Source organism: Propithecus coquereli, unplaced genomic scaffold (genome assembly GCF_000956105.1).
Source record: "Propithecus coquereli isolate 6110/MARCELLA unplaced genomic scaffold, Pcoq_1.0 Scaffold160, whole genome shotgun sequence".
NCBI classification, from domain to species: domain Eukaryota; kingdom Metazoa; phylum Chordata; class Mammalia; order Primates; family Indriidae; genus Propithecus; species Propithecus coquereli.
In genome coordinates, this window is record NW_012140525.1 from 2,376,661 (window position 1) to 2,392,151 (window position 15,491).

The 15,491-nt window shown below is 37.3% G+C and overlaps 1 protein-coding gene across 1 annotated transcript in view; it reads right to left on the reverse strand.

The window, feature by feature from the left end:
* Positions 1-15,491, reverse strand: part of PAM (peptidylglycine alpha-amidating monooxygenase) — a 344,515-nt gene that overhangs the window by 207,103 nt on the left and 121,921 nt on the right. Inside the window, exons 2-3 of the mRNA XM_012641055.1 lie at positions 2,356-2,820; positions 1,286-1,406 (exon numbers count right to left, since the gene is read on the reverse strand). Coding sequence (XP_012496509.1) covers positions 1,286-1,406; positions 2,356-2,447 — 213 coding nt within the window. The 5' untranslated portion in view covers positions 2,448-2,820. The remainder of the gene's footprint in view (positions 1-1,285; positions 1,407-2,355; positions 2,821-15,491) is intronic.

Consider the following 15,491-nt stretch of genomic DNA (forward strand, 5'->3'; position numbering starts at 1 on the left):
AATATAAACTCAGCTTAAGCAAATATAGGGGAAAAATCACTTTTAAAAGTAAGAGACAAAAGCAGGAACAGTTCACAAATGAGCAACTGTTGTTCTTTCCTAGTCTCAGTCTCATTACACCTCTTTTGGCTAACTACTAAATAAAGAGCTTATGAAATTAAAGGGCAGGACAGTGACAACGGAATGCACAAAGAAGCTATCTACATGGTCATTTGGGGATGGGGAGGGGGTGACAGTCATTTTTGCAGTGGTGAAGTGGTTATTTAAAGATAATTAGATCATACACAGGTCTTCAAATAAATGAATGCCAATCCTTAGTCCTGGAAAAAAAGGCCCATGTGTATTTTCTAGAGTTTCTGGATGTCAATTTCAAAAGTAAGTATTCTCAATAAGTAGAATAGAATACTTTTATTTTGCCAGGACTAAAGAAAAAAAAGAAAACTAGAATGTTATCTGCAACAATGAGTCATCAGCCACTGCAGCTCTACAACACCTAGGTCTTTCCCTGTCTCTGCAGCCCTTCAAAAGGAGAGGTCTATCTTTTAATGACACACATAAATCCCCGCACTGCCTGGCTGCAAAGCATAATTAATTCTGGCCTTTTTATGCTTAATGAAACACCTTGCACACATGACAGCAGTAGGTTTGAGCTTTTTGTGTGTAACTAAAATGGGAAAACCCTAGCAACAACCCAGTTCTACGCAAGATGCTCTGTAAGTCATATTTTTATGGGCTCTGCCATTATTTCTTCAAAATATATCTCTCATAACAAGTCAGTCAGGCTAAAGAAAACTCACAATCAGCCACCTGTATGAACGGTTTTCTTAACTTTCAAAAATGTGGGATTTTTGTTTTTCAAATTCTTGGCAGTAAATACACATTTTTATTTCTCAACTTGTGGCTGTGATAGAAGTATTTAAACAAAGTAATCTCTCAGATGCAGCTGCTCAATATCATTTCCCTTTATTAGAATAATTTTTCATATTTTAATGCATACTTATATGTTATATTACAGAGGCTATGACTCCATAGAGAATCTCAAAACGTACATTGTCAAGGTCTATTTCAAACCATAACTAACAATATAGGTAAAATTTTTTAAACGAAATTTAACTGAAAGATTTACTCCTCTTTAAAACAGTCAATTATTCTAGCCCTATCTAAAGAGTCTTGAAAGCAAATGCCAACTTGTAAAGAAGTTACCATAAGTATAAATGCAGGGTTTTGTTTTAATTATGGATCATATATAGAACAAGTGAATAATAAAATATAGAATTCCTCTCACCTGCTTAGGTGTAACCCCAGGCATGCGAATATCCAATGCAAAATCTGATGAATCAATAGGAATAACTGGTCTAGTGGTACCAAGACAGTCATTGGAAAATGATCTGGTAGTTTCTTTAAACCTTAAAAAGGAAGACAATGTCAATATTCTTGAACATAATGGAATCTAAACTCAACATGAGAAGGGGGAAAAAGGGAATTTTATGACCTTAAGTTAAAGATTACTGATTGAGACCCAATGAAAACTCTAAAGATGTGATGACTATATAATGTTTTTAAACATACACGCAATGACATTTTGTAGTCCAAGAACAATATATACCCAATTTGTAAACAAAATATAATCAACACAACCAAGCAGGCTACATTTAAAAGTAGAGTCAATAAAAATTTATCAAAATATATATTTGTTCCTACTTAATGAAGATACAGTATTAATACATTAGAAATTATCACAGGCATGCCAATTTTCTAATGGCAGAGATATTAACCACAGCCCAGTAAAAATTTCTGTTTAACTATATATTGAGTGGCCAATATAACTAGTCAGAAACAAAAAACCAACCATAATCTTGCTTGGAGACAGAGTTGTATGAGGAGGAAATAAAAAACTGAGATGTGAATTACAAATGTACAAGAGCATAAATATTTAATATGGTAATTATGAGGCGTGTGTACACAACTTGGTGTTTCCTTGTGAGCTATTACCGTCCATGATCTGCTTCTCCTCATCATTGATCTATTTTGATATTTTATTCTTTGAGCTGTTATAAACAAGAAGGTATTCAAGTCTAAGAGACTATTTCGCAGTTTCTAAAACATCTCCCCAAGAGGGAGTGATTAGTACTGGAAATCACAACTTCTAACTGGAGTTTTGAAAGCCCGGGCAGCTTAGCTACAATGCAGTGGGCTTTTTCTGCAAGGGGGACTTTACAAGAAGTTACTGTGCTCAAATTCCGAGTCCTGTCAGCAAAGAGAAGCAATCCTGCCTGCCTTGCCAACGCTCTGGTTCTTAAGTGATTCCATTTCTAAACAGCATGCACAGAAACCACCCAAACAACAAACACCCACCTCTTAAAGACAGAAAGTGGGCTTCTGAAACCCCAGCAGCTGCTCTGAAACACAAGGAGGAGAAGCAGCAGGCTGCGAGCGCGGCCAGCCATGTCCACGCCGCTCCGGCCCCGCCGGGAGAGGACCGGGCAGCGCTGCGCGGGGCTGGGGCCGGCGGTCGGGCAGCGGCGCCGCCAGCGGCCGCTACTTCATGGCCCGGGCGCGGCGGGCGTCCTGCGGCGGCCACACACCATCCGCCTGCGGGAGCGGCGAGCCGGACCGGGCGAGGCGTCGCGGTCACGAGCCGCAGGCAGAGACCCGTGGGAAGGCGGTACTTTTGTCCGGTCCGCAGGCGGAAGCTTCCCTCCCTCCGGAGCCGCTCGTCGGCGCTGCTGCTGGGGCTAGACGTGCGGGCTCCCTATCGCTCCGGAATGACAGCGACCGTGAGGGATATCGCACGAACCCGCGTCAGTCATCATTCAGAACCTGCAAAAATAGAAGCAGATAATGGATGACTAACACATCACAGCATTTGTCCTCAGCAAATCCCAGCTGAGGTTCTTTAATACATTAGTAGTTTCACAAGCTTGCGCCCAAGCCTGAGGAAAATGCTGGTCTGTTGCTCTCCCTCCCCCACGACCAGGCCCCCTGGATTTCACAACCCCCCACAGCATAACCCCTGTTCTGCCTCTTGCTTGCTCTTCCTCCCTCACATCCATTCCCGTCTTCTTTTCCTACTTCTTCCCCGCTTTGTCCCTCACATGCACCGCACTCTCCTGATTTCTTCTCCTTACTTCCTTTATCACTCCCTTCTCTCACCAAAAATGCACTCAATACCTTTGCTAAATGTAAACAAAGTTATTCACACAAATGACAGCCTAAGGCACAAGGAAAAAAAAAAAACTATAACAGGCTAAGACAAAGCACTTGGATACTACAGTAATCAGATAGAAAAAGACTTTGAGAACAAAGGCATGTTTATATATATGCATCACAGAGCTACAGATCTAAGGGGAAAGACACCCCCTGCCAAGAACTCCCAAGGATCATCACAGAAGTAATTGCTGAAGTTCTCTCGGAATTACTTTAAAACAAACCAAAACTCTACAGCTAATATGATACATATATATATATATATATATAAAATGTAAATGCCCATTTAAAAATCCTGTATCTACTATACAAAATAATAATTTATTACTTATAAGGCCTACCTCCCAAAAGATATTCTTTCCTAAATAAAGTGTGAAGATTTACAAGACAATTAGAAACAGTAGGGAGAATCTCAGCTGCCCCCAAATGAATTTTATCTACAAAGACTATGATCAAGATCTTCACATTAACATAAATGAGAGGCCAGGCAGAACTAGTGTAACATCTCAACAGTTTATGAAGAGGAACCAACTAAGCTAAATTTTAAAATAAGCATGTTTTGACTTTACTGTTGGGAACATATTTCAGACTATGTACAAGTCTGCACATTTTAGTCAGAAGGCATTAATTAAAATTCTATCATTCACAATATAAAAATACTGTGCCTCCAAAGAAAAAGATTTCTCGAAGTTTTATTTTAATCAGTAATTATACACACGGTTTGGAGAATCTTGAATAAATTCAATGGCTAGGTGCATAACAGTAAGAAACAAAAATTGGTAAGATCATATAGAAGTACTCCACAATAATACATTCGCCTCTAAATTATCCTCCGGAAAACACAAAATAGTGAAGGTAATATTAAAAAAAAAAATCCTGAACCAAAACAAACATACAAATAGAAAAGCACTAACTAACCTTAGATTAAATGAGATTCTTCATAGTCAGAGCTTTCTAGATAGAAGACACATACCATACACCAAATATATATAAAACATGACTTAATGTCCAACAAATTCAAGGATGCTTGAGGCTCACCAGCACCCAAGGACTACAGTTAATTTACATAAGCAACGGCATTTTTAAAAGACGAATAATATTTGTTTGAGCTTTCTCTTTGGCTTGCTGTTGGAGCTTTTCTGCAACAAAAGCCTTCAGCAGCGTCCTTATCCTGTGAGTAAAGGAAAGAACTCCTTATGGGGAAAGAGAAACAATTGGCCTGAAGGCTATGCTATTGCCTTTGCTAAGCAACAAAGTACAGTCCTGTCAAATGACAATACTTAACATTCCTGAAGTTTTCTTTTTTTAAAAAAAATACATATGTGAAGAGGGATTATATTTTAATATTTCATTCAGAACAGGATTCAAGGACAGTCATTCTTCCAGTTGGCAAAGAGATTTGGTATTATATAAACACTTGAAAACAAATTTAGTATTAAAATTCTCTAACACAAACACACCCTTAAGTACTAGTCTTTGAAAAAAAAATTCCACTTATCTCTTTGATTTTATTACCTTTGATATCCCTAAACCACTCACTTAAAGAAAAGAGAATTAAAGTTGTGGGTAGAAGCAAAGTTGATATTTGTAGCCATGAATAGAACAAAAGGGCTCATAGAAATGAAAGCTAATTATACATCTTGTTTCTGGATACCTTATAAGCTAAAGACAAAATACAAATTATCAGATTAAAAAAAGTCTAAGTATTTCATTTGTTATTTTAGAATTCCTGATAATGTGGAATATATAATATTCAAAGCTAATCTCATTAGTCTTCTTATTTAATATTTTAAAAATTCAAGATATATTTCCCTGAGAGAATTCCTTTACTCGCCCCCCCCAAAAAAAACAACTTAATTTCATAATCTGTACAAAATACTATAATACATATTGGAAGTCTATAAAATGAATAAAACTAAAAGAGAATATAGTCTATTAGGGAGAGATAGAACTTTACACGAGTAACATAAGGCTACGTTTAGAATGTAGTCTTCCTATAAGAGTCCTATGAAAGGGGCTCAGGGAATTTTGAGGAAGGAAAGAACCTTCGAGAGGAAAGTAAGAAAAAAGAGAGGGTAAAAGCAGTCTGCAGTGGAAGAGGTGGCTATCAAGCGAGATGTTGGAAGATGGTTAGAGTTTCCGGCATGGGAGGTGGACGATGAGCATTCCAGGTACAGGGAATGGCAGGGGCAAAGGAGCCCAGGTGGAGAACAGCATATGTATTTGAAAAACAACTAATAAGAGTTCTTTCCACTAGACTCAAGCTGCAGGCCCAGACTGAACTATTTCATTTGCAATACAGAGCAAATGTTCTGTTTACATATCCATAAATTCTCCAGATAAGAATGATTTACAGCTTATACCTGTATGGATATTAATTCTAGTAGGAGTATTATTGGGTAGTAAGTACAGCCTAGTCCAGAGGCCATAAAATTAATTTGGGTCTTACAAAATAGGCAGTTCATTCCTTCTAATTTTCATTTACAAAACAAAAAGATAGCTGAAATTTTTAATTGGCCAAAAAATCAAATAATTATATTAGCCATTTTGGCCATTCATTCATTGATTCATTTATTCAGCAAGAGACTCAGTATAGCATAGTGGTTATTTGTAAACTGAAGGACAACTGCCTGACTCCTGGCTCCACCATTCACTAGCTGTATGAAACTGGGCAAGTACCTAGCCTCTCTGTGCCTCAGCTTCTTCATTTGCAAAATGGAAATAATCATACTACCTACCTCATAGGGCTGTTGCCGGGAAAAACTCAATTAATTTCCTTAGAACAGTGCCAGGCACATAATAAATGTTCATTATTATTATTATTGCTGCAACAAATATATACTGAGTGCGTGGGACTATCTGAATGCTGGGGATGTTGAAAATCAAGATAGATAAAGTTCCCATTCTTACAGAAATTACTTTCTCCTGGATAAAAAAAAAATAAAAATAACTACCAAATTATAAATCTCATTTTCTTTTAAGGAGAATTTATGCAGCTTCCCTGAATGATTAATGATTAAACTGATTAAAGGATGCATAGCCATTCACATAGCAATTTGACTTCTGGGGATTTTTTCTTGGGCAAAAAGTGAACAGGGCACAAATATGTTTATAATGATATTTACTAGTGTTGTTCATAATAACAGCGAACTGGATGTTTCTAATAGCAAAGAACTGGAAGCAATTTAAATGCCCATCAAAAGGAGAATGGTAAAAAAAATAAATGTTTTTATACTAAAAAAAACTGGAATATTATGCATCACTTTAAAAAAGGACAATATGGCCAAGGGCATATTCTATGACCTATTATGTTTTTCTTTTTCATAACTAAAAAAAAATTTAAATAATCTTAAACTTACAGAAATGTTGCAAGTACAGTACAAATAACTTTTTTCCAATAATTACTTGCGAGTAAGTTACTAACCTGATGCTTCCTCACCCATGAATACTTCAGTGGGATTTCTTAAAAACAAGTACATTCTACTACATAACCTCGATAAAATCATCAAAATAAAATGTTCACATTGACACATTACTATCATCTAATCCCCAGGCTCCAAACTTTGCCAATTGTCCCAACAGTGTCCTTTGACATTGACAAAAAAGTCAGTTCAGAATCAGGAATTACAAAGAAAGTTTTTACGTCCCTAATCTCCTTCACTCCTGGACAGTTTCTCAGTCTGTCCTTTACTTTTATGTCTTGACTGTACAGGCGAGTTATTTTGCAGAGCGCTTCGCAATTACTATTTGTTTTATGTTTCATTAGGACCAGATTCAGGTTATGCATCTTTGGCAGGAATATCATGGAAGCGATGCCATGTTCTTCTCACTACATCTATATTGTTTTTTTTTTTTTTTTTTGAGACAGAGTCTCACTGTGTTGCCCTGGCTAGAGTGCCGTGGCGTCAGCCTAGCTCACAGCAACCTCAAACTCCTGGGCTCAAGCGATCCTGCTGCCTCAGCCTCCTGAGTAGCTGGGACTACAGGCATGCGCCACCACGCCCGGCTAATTTTTTCTATATATTTTTAGTTGTCCGATTAATTTCTTTCTATTTTTAGTAGAGACGGGGTCTCGCTCTTGCTCAGGCTGGTCTCGAACTCCTGAGCTCAAACAATCCGCCCGCCTCGGCCTCTCAGAGTGCTAGGATTACAGGCGTGAGCCACCGCACCCGGCCTACATCTATATTTATTCATTGCTGCATATCAAATTACTCCAAAACTTGGTAGTTCAAAACAATAAAGCATTATCTCGCATAGTCCATCAGGAAAAGCTTAGCTGGCTGGTGCTCTCGTGAGGCTGAGAGTCAAGTTGTTGGCCAGGACTGCAGTCATCTGAAGGCTTGACTAGAGCTAAAAGATTTGTTTGCAAGGTGGCGTGCTAACATGGCTGGCAAGTTAGCATTGGCTGTTGGCAGGCACAACATGTTCTCACCATGTGGCCCTCTCTCCAGGACTGCTTGAGTATCCTCACATCATGGCAACTGGCTTCCCCCAGAGTGAGCAATGTCTTTCACATACCATCATTACTCTAACACTCTGTTGGCGACACAGGTCAGTACAAGGCATGAATACTAGGAGCGGAGGATCATCTTCTTAGAAGCTGGCTACCACAAAATTTTATTAGGATTTTGACAATTTTGACTTGTCTCATTACCAATGATATTAACTTTGACCATTGTATTAAGGTGGTGTCTTTCTGATTTTCCACTATACAGTTATTATTTTTCCCTCTGTAATTAATATATTTTGGTGGAGAGGTTACTTTTACCTTTATAATGATTCCATTTCTCACCAAACTTTCATTTTATTCATCTATTTATTATATCATAATGAACTCATGGTTTCCTATTTTATTCAATGGGTTTTAATCTGTTACTAGCTTTATTTATTTATATTACTTCCTCTGATGTTTAAATTGTCACATCAATTATCTAGCTTCAGGCTAGCTTTTATGTCATCATCCTCTGAGCACATCCTTGCTTTTTTCCCTCTCTCCCATCTGGACTCAAAACCCTGCATCAGACTTTCTCTTTGTGCTCTTCATCCATCCCACTTGGCCTTTGTGAACACCCTACACTGGGCTGCCCACACATGGATGCCCTCCTCACCCTGCTTGGGCTCTAACACCACATGCCTGGTCACCAACCCCATCACACACTGATGCCTCCCTACCCGATCTGGGTTCCATTACCACATGCCAGGCCACCCTTCCTGAATGTCTACCCTGCTGTGCCCCACACAATGGCTTTAGAACTGAATTTTTCAGGAAGAGAAAAGAAAGACATTAGTATTTAAAAAGTAAATTATAGAACAGTATGCCCATGTACAGACTTGTGTTGCATAATGATGGAGACACACCTTGAGAAATGCATCGTTAGGTGATCGTGTCCTTGTGCAAACATCATAGAGTGCACTTACACAAACCTAGATGGCATAGCCTACTACACATCTAGGCTATATGGTAGCCTATTGCTCCTAGGCTACAAACCTGTATAGCATGTTATTGTACTGAATACTGTAGGCAATTGTAACACAACGGTAAGTGCTTGTGATGTAAACACAGAGAAAGTACAGCAAAAATACAGTATATAAAATAAAAAATGGTACACCTATATGGAACACGTACCATGAATGGAGCCTGCAGGACTGGAAGTTGCTCTGAGTGAGTCGGTGAGTGAGTGGTGAGTGAATGTGAAGGTCTAGGACATTACGGTAACTACTGTAGTCTTTATAAACACTACACTTAGGCTACACTACATTTATTTAAACATTTTTCTTTCTTCAATAATAAATTAACTTTATTGATACTTTTTACTTCACAAACTTGTAAATTTTTTTAACTTTTGATTCTTTCGTAATAGCGCTTAGCTTAAAAAACAAATGCATTGCACAGCTGTATAAAAACATTTTCTTTCTCCATATTTTTATTCTATAAGTTTTCTTCATATTTACATTTTTTTTTTTTAACTTTTTTGTTAAAAACTAAGACAAAGACACATACATTAGACCAGGCCTACACAGGGTCAGGATCATCAATATCACTGTCTTCCACCTCCAATCCTGTCCTACTGGAAGGTCTTCAGGGGCAATAATACACATGGAGCTGTCATTTCCTAGGATGGCAGTGCCTTCTTCTGAAATACCTCCGGAATTACCTGCCTGAGGCTGTTTTATTACAATACAAGGAGTACGCTCTTTAAAAACGATAAAAAGTTTAGTAAATACATAAACTGGTAACATAGTCATTTGTTATCAAGTACTAGGTACTGTACAAAATTGTATGTGCTGTGGCTTTATATGACTGGCAGATCAGTAGGTTTACACTGGCATCACCACAAACATGTGACTAATACATTGGGCCAGGATGTTACTATGGCTACGAGGTCACTAGGTGATAAAAATTTTTCAGCTCCATTATAATCTTATGGGACCACCTTCATATATGCAGTCCAACACTGACCGAAACTTTGTTATGGGGCACGTGACTGTATTTAAAAATCTTAAGTAATAGAACTCAAACTATTGCATTTTCAATAATTTTCTGTAGGGATGGGTAGGATAAAAGGGACTTTCACTTTCTATCTATATGTTTCTGTAGTTTTTTAATTTTCACCAGCTTGAATTACTTTTGTAACTAGAAGAAAAGAGGGATACATACAATTTTAAATATTTTATCGGATGTGGTTCTACAGATTTCAATTTACATTTTAGCACCTATGTGAAAGTTAGGTTTCGAAAAAAGAAATAGTCTCCTTTCTTTGCTTAGCAAGAACATTACAAACTAAATATTATGGTGGTTATATAGCTGTAAGGCAGGGCTTCTCAAGCTCAGCGCTATCATTTGAGGCTGACCAATAGTTGGTTATGGGGGCAGTCCTGTGTTTACAGGATGTTTAGCAGCACCCTTGGTCTCTACCCACTAGATGCCAGTAGCACCCCCCTCAGTTGTGGCAACCAAAAATGTCTCCAGACATTGCCTAATGTCTCCCGAAGGGCAAAAATCACCCTGGTTAAGAACCACTGTTGTAATGTGGCTCATTAAGATGAAGCTTAATTTGTAAATCAAATGCAATGTCATTTCCCTTAAATACATATAATGAGACATAAATGGTTAAAAAAGCGTTTGCACACATACAACTTCCGAAGAATGGGAAAATATTATAATAGCACAATCATAACAGCAAGTAATATTTACTGACTTACATGCCAGACACTGACTTTATGTATATTATCTCACTGAATTTTTATGACTTTGAGATAAGAGTTAGTATTCCTATTTTACAGATGAGAGATCTAAGGCTTAGAAACATTAATTAACTTGCTATGGTTACACAGCAGGGTAACCTGGCTTGCTAACTCCAGAATGTCTGCTCTTAATCCATACTCTTCAACACAAAACAGACCCCCCCACATTTATAGGGGATGTTTCTTTCAACTACAAAAAATAAGCAAATCCTTTGAATATCAGTTTATTGTAAAATAATAATAACCAATGTTTATTGAGCAATTACTATGTGCCAGCACTGTGCTAAGCAGTTTATATAGATTAGCTCATCTGAATCCTCATAGCAACTCTATTAAATCTGGAGCATTATCATTCCTATTGTACTAAAGTGGAAACTGGGATACAGAGAGAATTGGTAACATGCCCTGGGTACACAGCCAGTATATAAGCACAGGCAACCTAACCACACAGGTCAAGCTCTTAACTACTCAGCTATACAATGTAACCTAGTTTTTCTGTCCATTCCTATACTAGGCAGCATTTCCTTTACAAGCTTACAAATATTACTCATATAGCAACACGGAAGGGAACTAATCAAAGGTCTATGCCTATGGTTCAGAGCTAGTCCAAAAGGAGATTTTTTTTTTGGCTTGCAAGGGTTTTTCCCAACTCCTCCCCCAAATCTGAGTTCTGAGGAACATTTCAAAATGAAAGATTTCACATAAAACCCAGATTTCCAGTGACTCTTAAAGAGTCATAAAATTTGGAGTCACTGGACTCACATTTCCACATGGCGACAATTAGCTGAGCCAAGTGGTGTCTCCCTTTTTGATGTGGCCGGCAATATGCAGACACAGTCCCCACCGCTCCCTCTCTGCTCCCAGACCCTGAGGTCAAGAGCAGTTGTTTTAACTGCTACTGGGCACTGAGGTGCAGTTTTTGTTTGCTCATTTCTCTGTTGCTTTTTGTTTTTTATATACCTATCCAGCTTTTCTCATTAACATTACTAGCTGGTACCTTAAAGTCATTGTGTCGTGATCACTGAAGTACACCCTTTTTTATGTAGGAAGGTAAACCTCACCTTTTGTGCAACACAGGGTTTGCCACACTTTGATAAAATAAGTTGTTGATTTTTTTTAAGGTTCTCTTCATTAGCAAGACACCAAACTGAATGGCATCTTCAGCATGTGGATTTGTTTGAGCCTCCGCAGCCAATTTGAAGTATCCTTCCCTTGCAAGTCAAAATTGGCTGGGTACCTATTAGAATATATATATGCTTTAAAAAATCGCAGGGGTACCATTCAGCATATGATTCTACTGCAATAATAACTTGCCAACAGTAACAAATTTTATTTTATTTTTTTGGTTTCCATGATCAGTACCAGACAGACGCCTTTTAAATATGTCCATTAGTCATCAAATCGCTCAGCCTGTAAATACTTCCATGGGGAAAATAACGAGAGACGTAATTCTTAATTAAATTTCTCAGCTTTGACTAATACAAATGTTACTTCCTAACACATGTATCAAATTCAATGCTAGCATATTTTACTGTAAGATAAAACAGATCCTTGTGTTCCAAATAGCACACATCTATTTGCTCTAAAGATTGCATTGGCAAGTTCTCAAGAGACTAGTGAACTGCACAGGAAAAGCATTAACCGTTACTGATGATGTCAGAGAGGTAGAACAGCTCCTTTGTATACTACTCATTTGCCCACCAGGTATCTTATTTATTTATAAGCTCAGAACGTCACATAAAATTTAGTCTCAGAAGAAGAGCACAAAACAGTTTTGCAGCTATAACTGTCTTTCTCCTATAAACATTCTTCCAGAGTAGGCAGAAAGGTCCGCAGCCTTGTTTTGCAGAGCTATTTAGTGAGGTGGAGAGCCCTTGGTGATTTCTGGCCTAACTCTTGGAACAAGTGAGCGAGGAGAACCTAGACTTATGGACCTATGTCCATAAGGGACCTATGATCCTCCTGTGCCACTTCAGAATTTAATAAACTCTCTTCTTCCTCTTCAGTGCAGTTTTTGAAGAGCTAGTGTGCAAGTAATACCAAAGACCCGACTACAGTTCAAATGCCAGATTTGTTTTTTTCAATAAAGTGTTAAATCACAGAATGACCCACTGATTTAGATATTGAAAGATCTTTTGCATTAACGCTTTGTACTGCTTTCTTTTTGGATCTTTGTGTTAGTAGTTTCTTCTATTTTTAAAAGGAAGTTGGCTTCGATGGATGTGGTCCAAAGGTGGGGTATCTGCCTTTCCTTCTGTTTTTCTTGCAATGAATTAACACATTTTTCATGATATGTTTATGATTTTTTTCCTATTTATGATTACATATCCTTAGGCATAGTTATTCCTGAAGCATTTTAATATATATTTTGTTAAATGCCTTCCAATGACTTCCTATTATAAAAGTTTTGTTGTCCTTTTCTTCAAGCCACTCAGCTGTGTTATTACAGTACTTAAAGTGAAATCTATAATCATATAATACTATAATTGAAAAACTTATGGAAATTTTTCTTAAAGATCACGAAAGAATGTCAAAACATTCATTTATATAATTCTGCTCCATTGGGTTTAGAGTAACTTGGAGGAATTCTGCAAAATATACACTACACACTGCACCCTCAATCCACTTCAACTATATAATTTGAAAGTCATTAACGAAAGAACACAGTTGGTTAAAAAACATTTTAATGTCCTTTATTTTCGGGTAAAGAACCTACAATCAAATTTAGCTTAATCATAAGATGACCATTTGAATTTTTAAACATGCAATTCACCATTGAAGTACAATGTACTGAAGGAGCTTATATACAGATATTTTGATTTCTAGTTTACAGTAATGATAGTTTTCTTTGATCAGTGTCCTCCAACTCCCCATGAACTATCAATGAAGAGCTTCATAATTTTCTTCTGGCTGAAAATGATCAAAGCATTCTTATGTTTGTTAGAATGCTTTGATGCTGCTGCACAAACAGGTGGCGAGTTTATTTCATTGCCATTAAACTGTTTCTTGCTGTCTTGAGCTTAAGAAGAAGTGGTTTATTTTAACAAGGTGCTTACAGAATGGCTTGCTCTTTCCCAATTTTTAATCATTTTTACAAGGTTTCCCATAGTGATTTGCAATACACTTTGGAAATGAAAATGAGAGCTGAAAAAAGATGTGGCTCGTGATCCTCCCGGGCCCTAGAGACACACCAGCTGTAGTTCCAGGAGTCACATTCTAAGGAAGTGAGGCCCAAGCACACCCAGGTGATCTCATGGGCCTTCTCTCTCCATTACCGAAGCTGTATGCCCTAACCTTAAGTTATATCATAACTAAAAGTTGAGTGTTTAAATCACAGAGAAATGTGAAACAGCCTGTGTGTATCAATTTTAACCAAAATAAAGAGACCCCCAGACAGAAGTGGTTTCCATCTCTGAAGAATAAAAATTTCTTTTTAAAATCAGGACATTTCATGGCACTATACATTATAATGATGAGATTATTAATAATTAAAATAATATTTAACAATTTCTGAGTATTTGCTATATGCCAGGCAGCATTTTAAGTACTTTTCACACATAATTTCATTTAATTCTCACAACATCCTGTGAGCAATAGTCTAGTATCATCTACATTTTACAGATAAGGAAATAGAGGCATGGAGAGGTTAAGAATGTGTTTGACATCACGTTGCCAGAAGTGGTGGGGCAGGGACTGCAACGCTGGTTGGGCTGACTTCAAAGTCAGGATATTTTAATGGCCAGGCTACACATGATAGAGGCTGTACTTCTGGTATTTATTGGGAAAAACAGAAAGGCTAACTGTTACAGATTCAGTAATGTTTTTAATGAATTTGTATTTTATACCACACGTAATCAAAACCAATAGGACACATAAGTGTGAAAAGTGTTACTTGTTTCACATCCCACGATGCTCGCTTCCTGCCAGTGACTCTGGGCTCCTCCCCAAATCTCCCTCCTCCAGTGGATTCTGAGCCAACAGGTGAAAAACACTGGTGTAAAATGGAGGGTGCATACTTGCCATTGCTCAGAAATCATGGATCTAAGTCCTATTTTAGGGATTGGCTTCACATTTCTGAACTTTGCCTCCCCCTGTTTAAATAGGGGGTATTGATAAATGCTCTACCAAAGGGCTATTGTGAGAAACAAAATAGTCTGAGCATATCCTGAAAAAAGTAAAACATCAGAGATCATAAGATGTTATTAGTGTTTCAGGTTAAAGCTTTATCAATGGACAAAATATAAAATCTTTCTTTTATTTTTCTAATTTTGCACTGTTCATTCTGAACCTATTTATATCTCATCTTTGAGAAACATTTTGGAATACTAGAACATCTTCAGATGGCAGGCACTTTATGGTTATCATTGAAGAATCAGGAAAAAAGCAAGGCTAGAAAACTCAGATTCAAATACTCTTCCCAACTCTAAAAATAAGAACAAAAACAGTAACTCTATCATTCAGCAAAATATAACTGAAATCTCCACCTAAATCTTTTGAAATGTGCCCCACTAATCAGGAATAACAATTTATATTCCAAGGAGATTACCAATGTTATGTCAAGATTATTAGGAAACATTTATTGGGCACTGGCACTGACAGGTACTATATGTCTTAGAGTCAAGTTTGTGTGGCATGACTTGAAGAAACGATAGAGAGGCAGTCTCGCAGAACCAACAGCCCAAAGAAATCAGCAGTGGTGGTAAATAATATGCATTTACATTCCAAAAGCAGTTAGATATTTCTGGAACAAATGAAATATAAAATGGGAGCTAAATGAGACAAATTGATTCTTAGTAATACTTGCTTATCTCAGAGGAGTATTGATGAGAAGTGTAACTTATTGTTGCTAACGCGTTTTAGAAGATCAAATGTACTGTATGACTACTAAATGCTATAGAAATACTAAATGCTATAAAAGTAATCAAGTTTACTACCATTCACTTCATTCTACTGAATTTAATATTTATTCCTAAGTAGAAGAACTGTGTGAATTACCTTGCTGGAAGGTGGTTCTTTTGAAATGGAATTTTAGAAGGCAG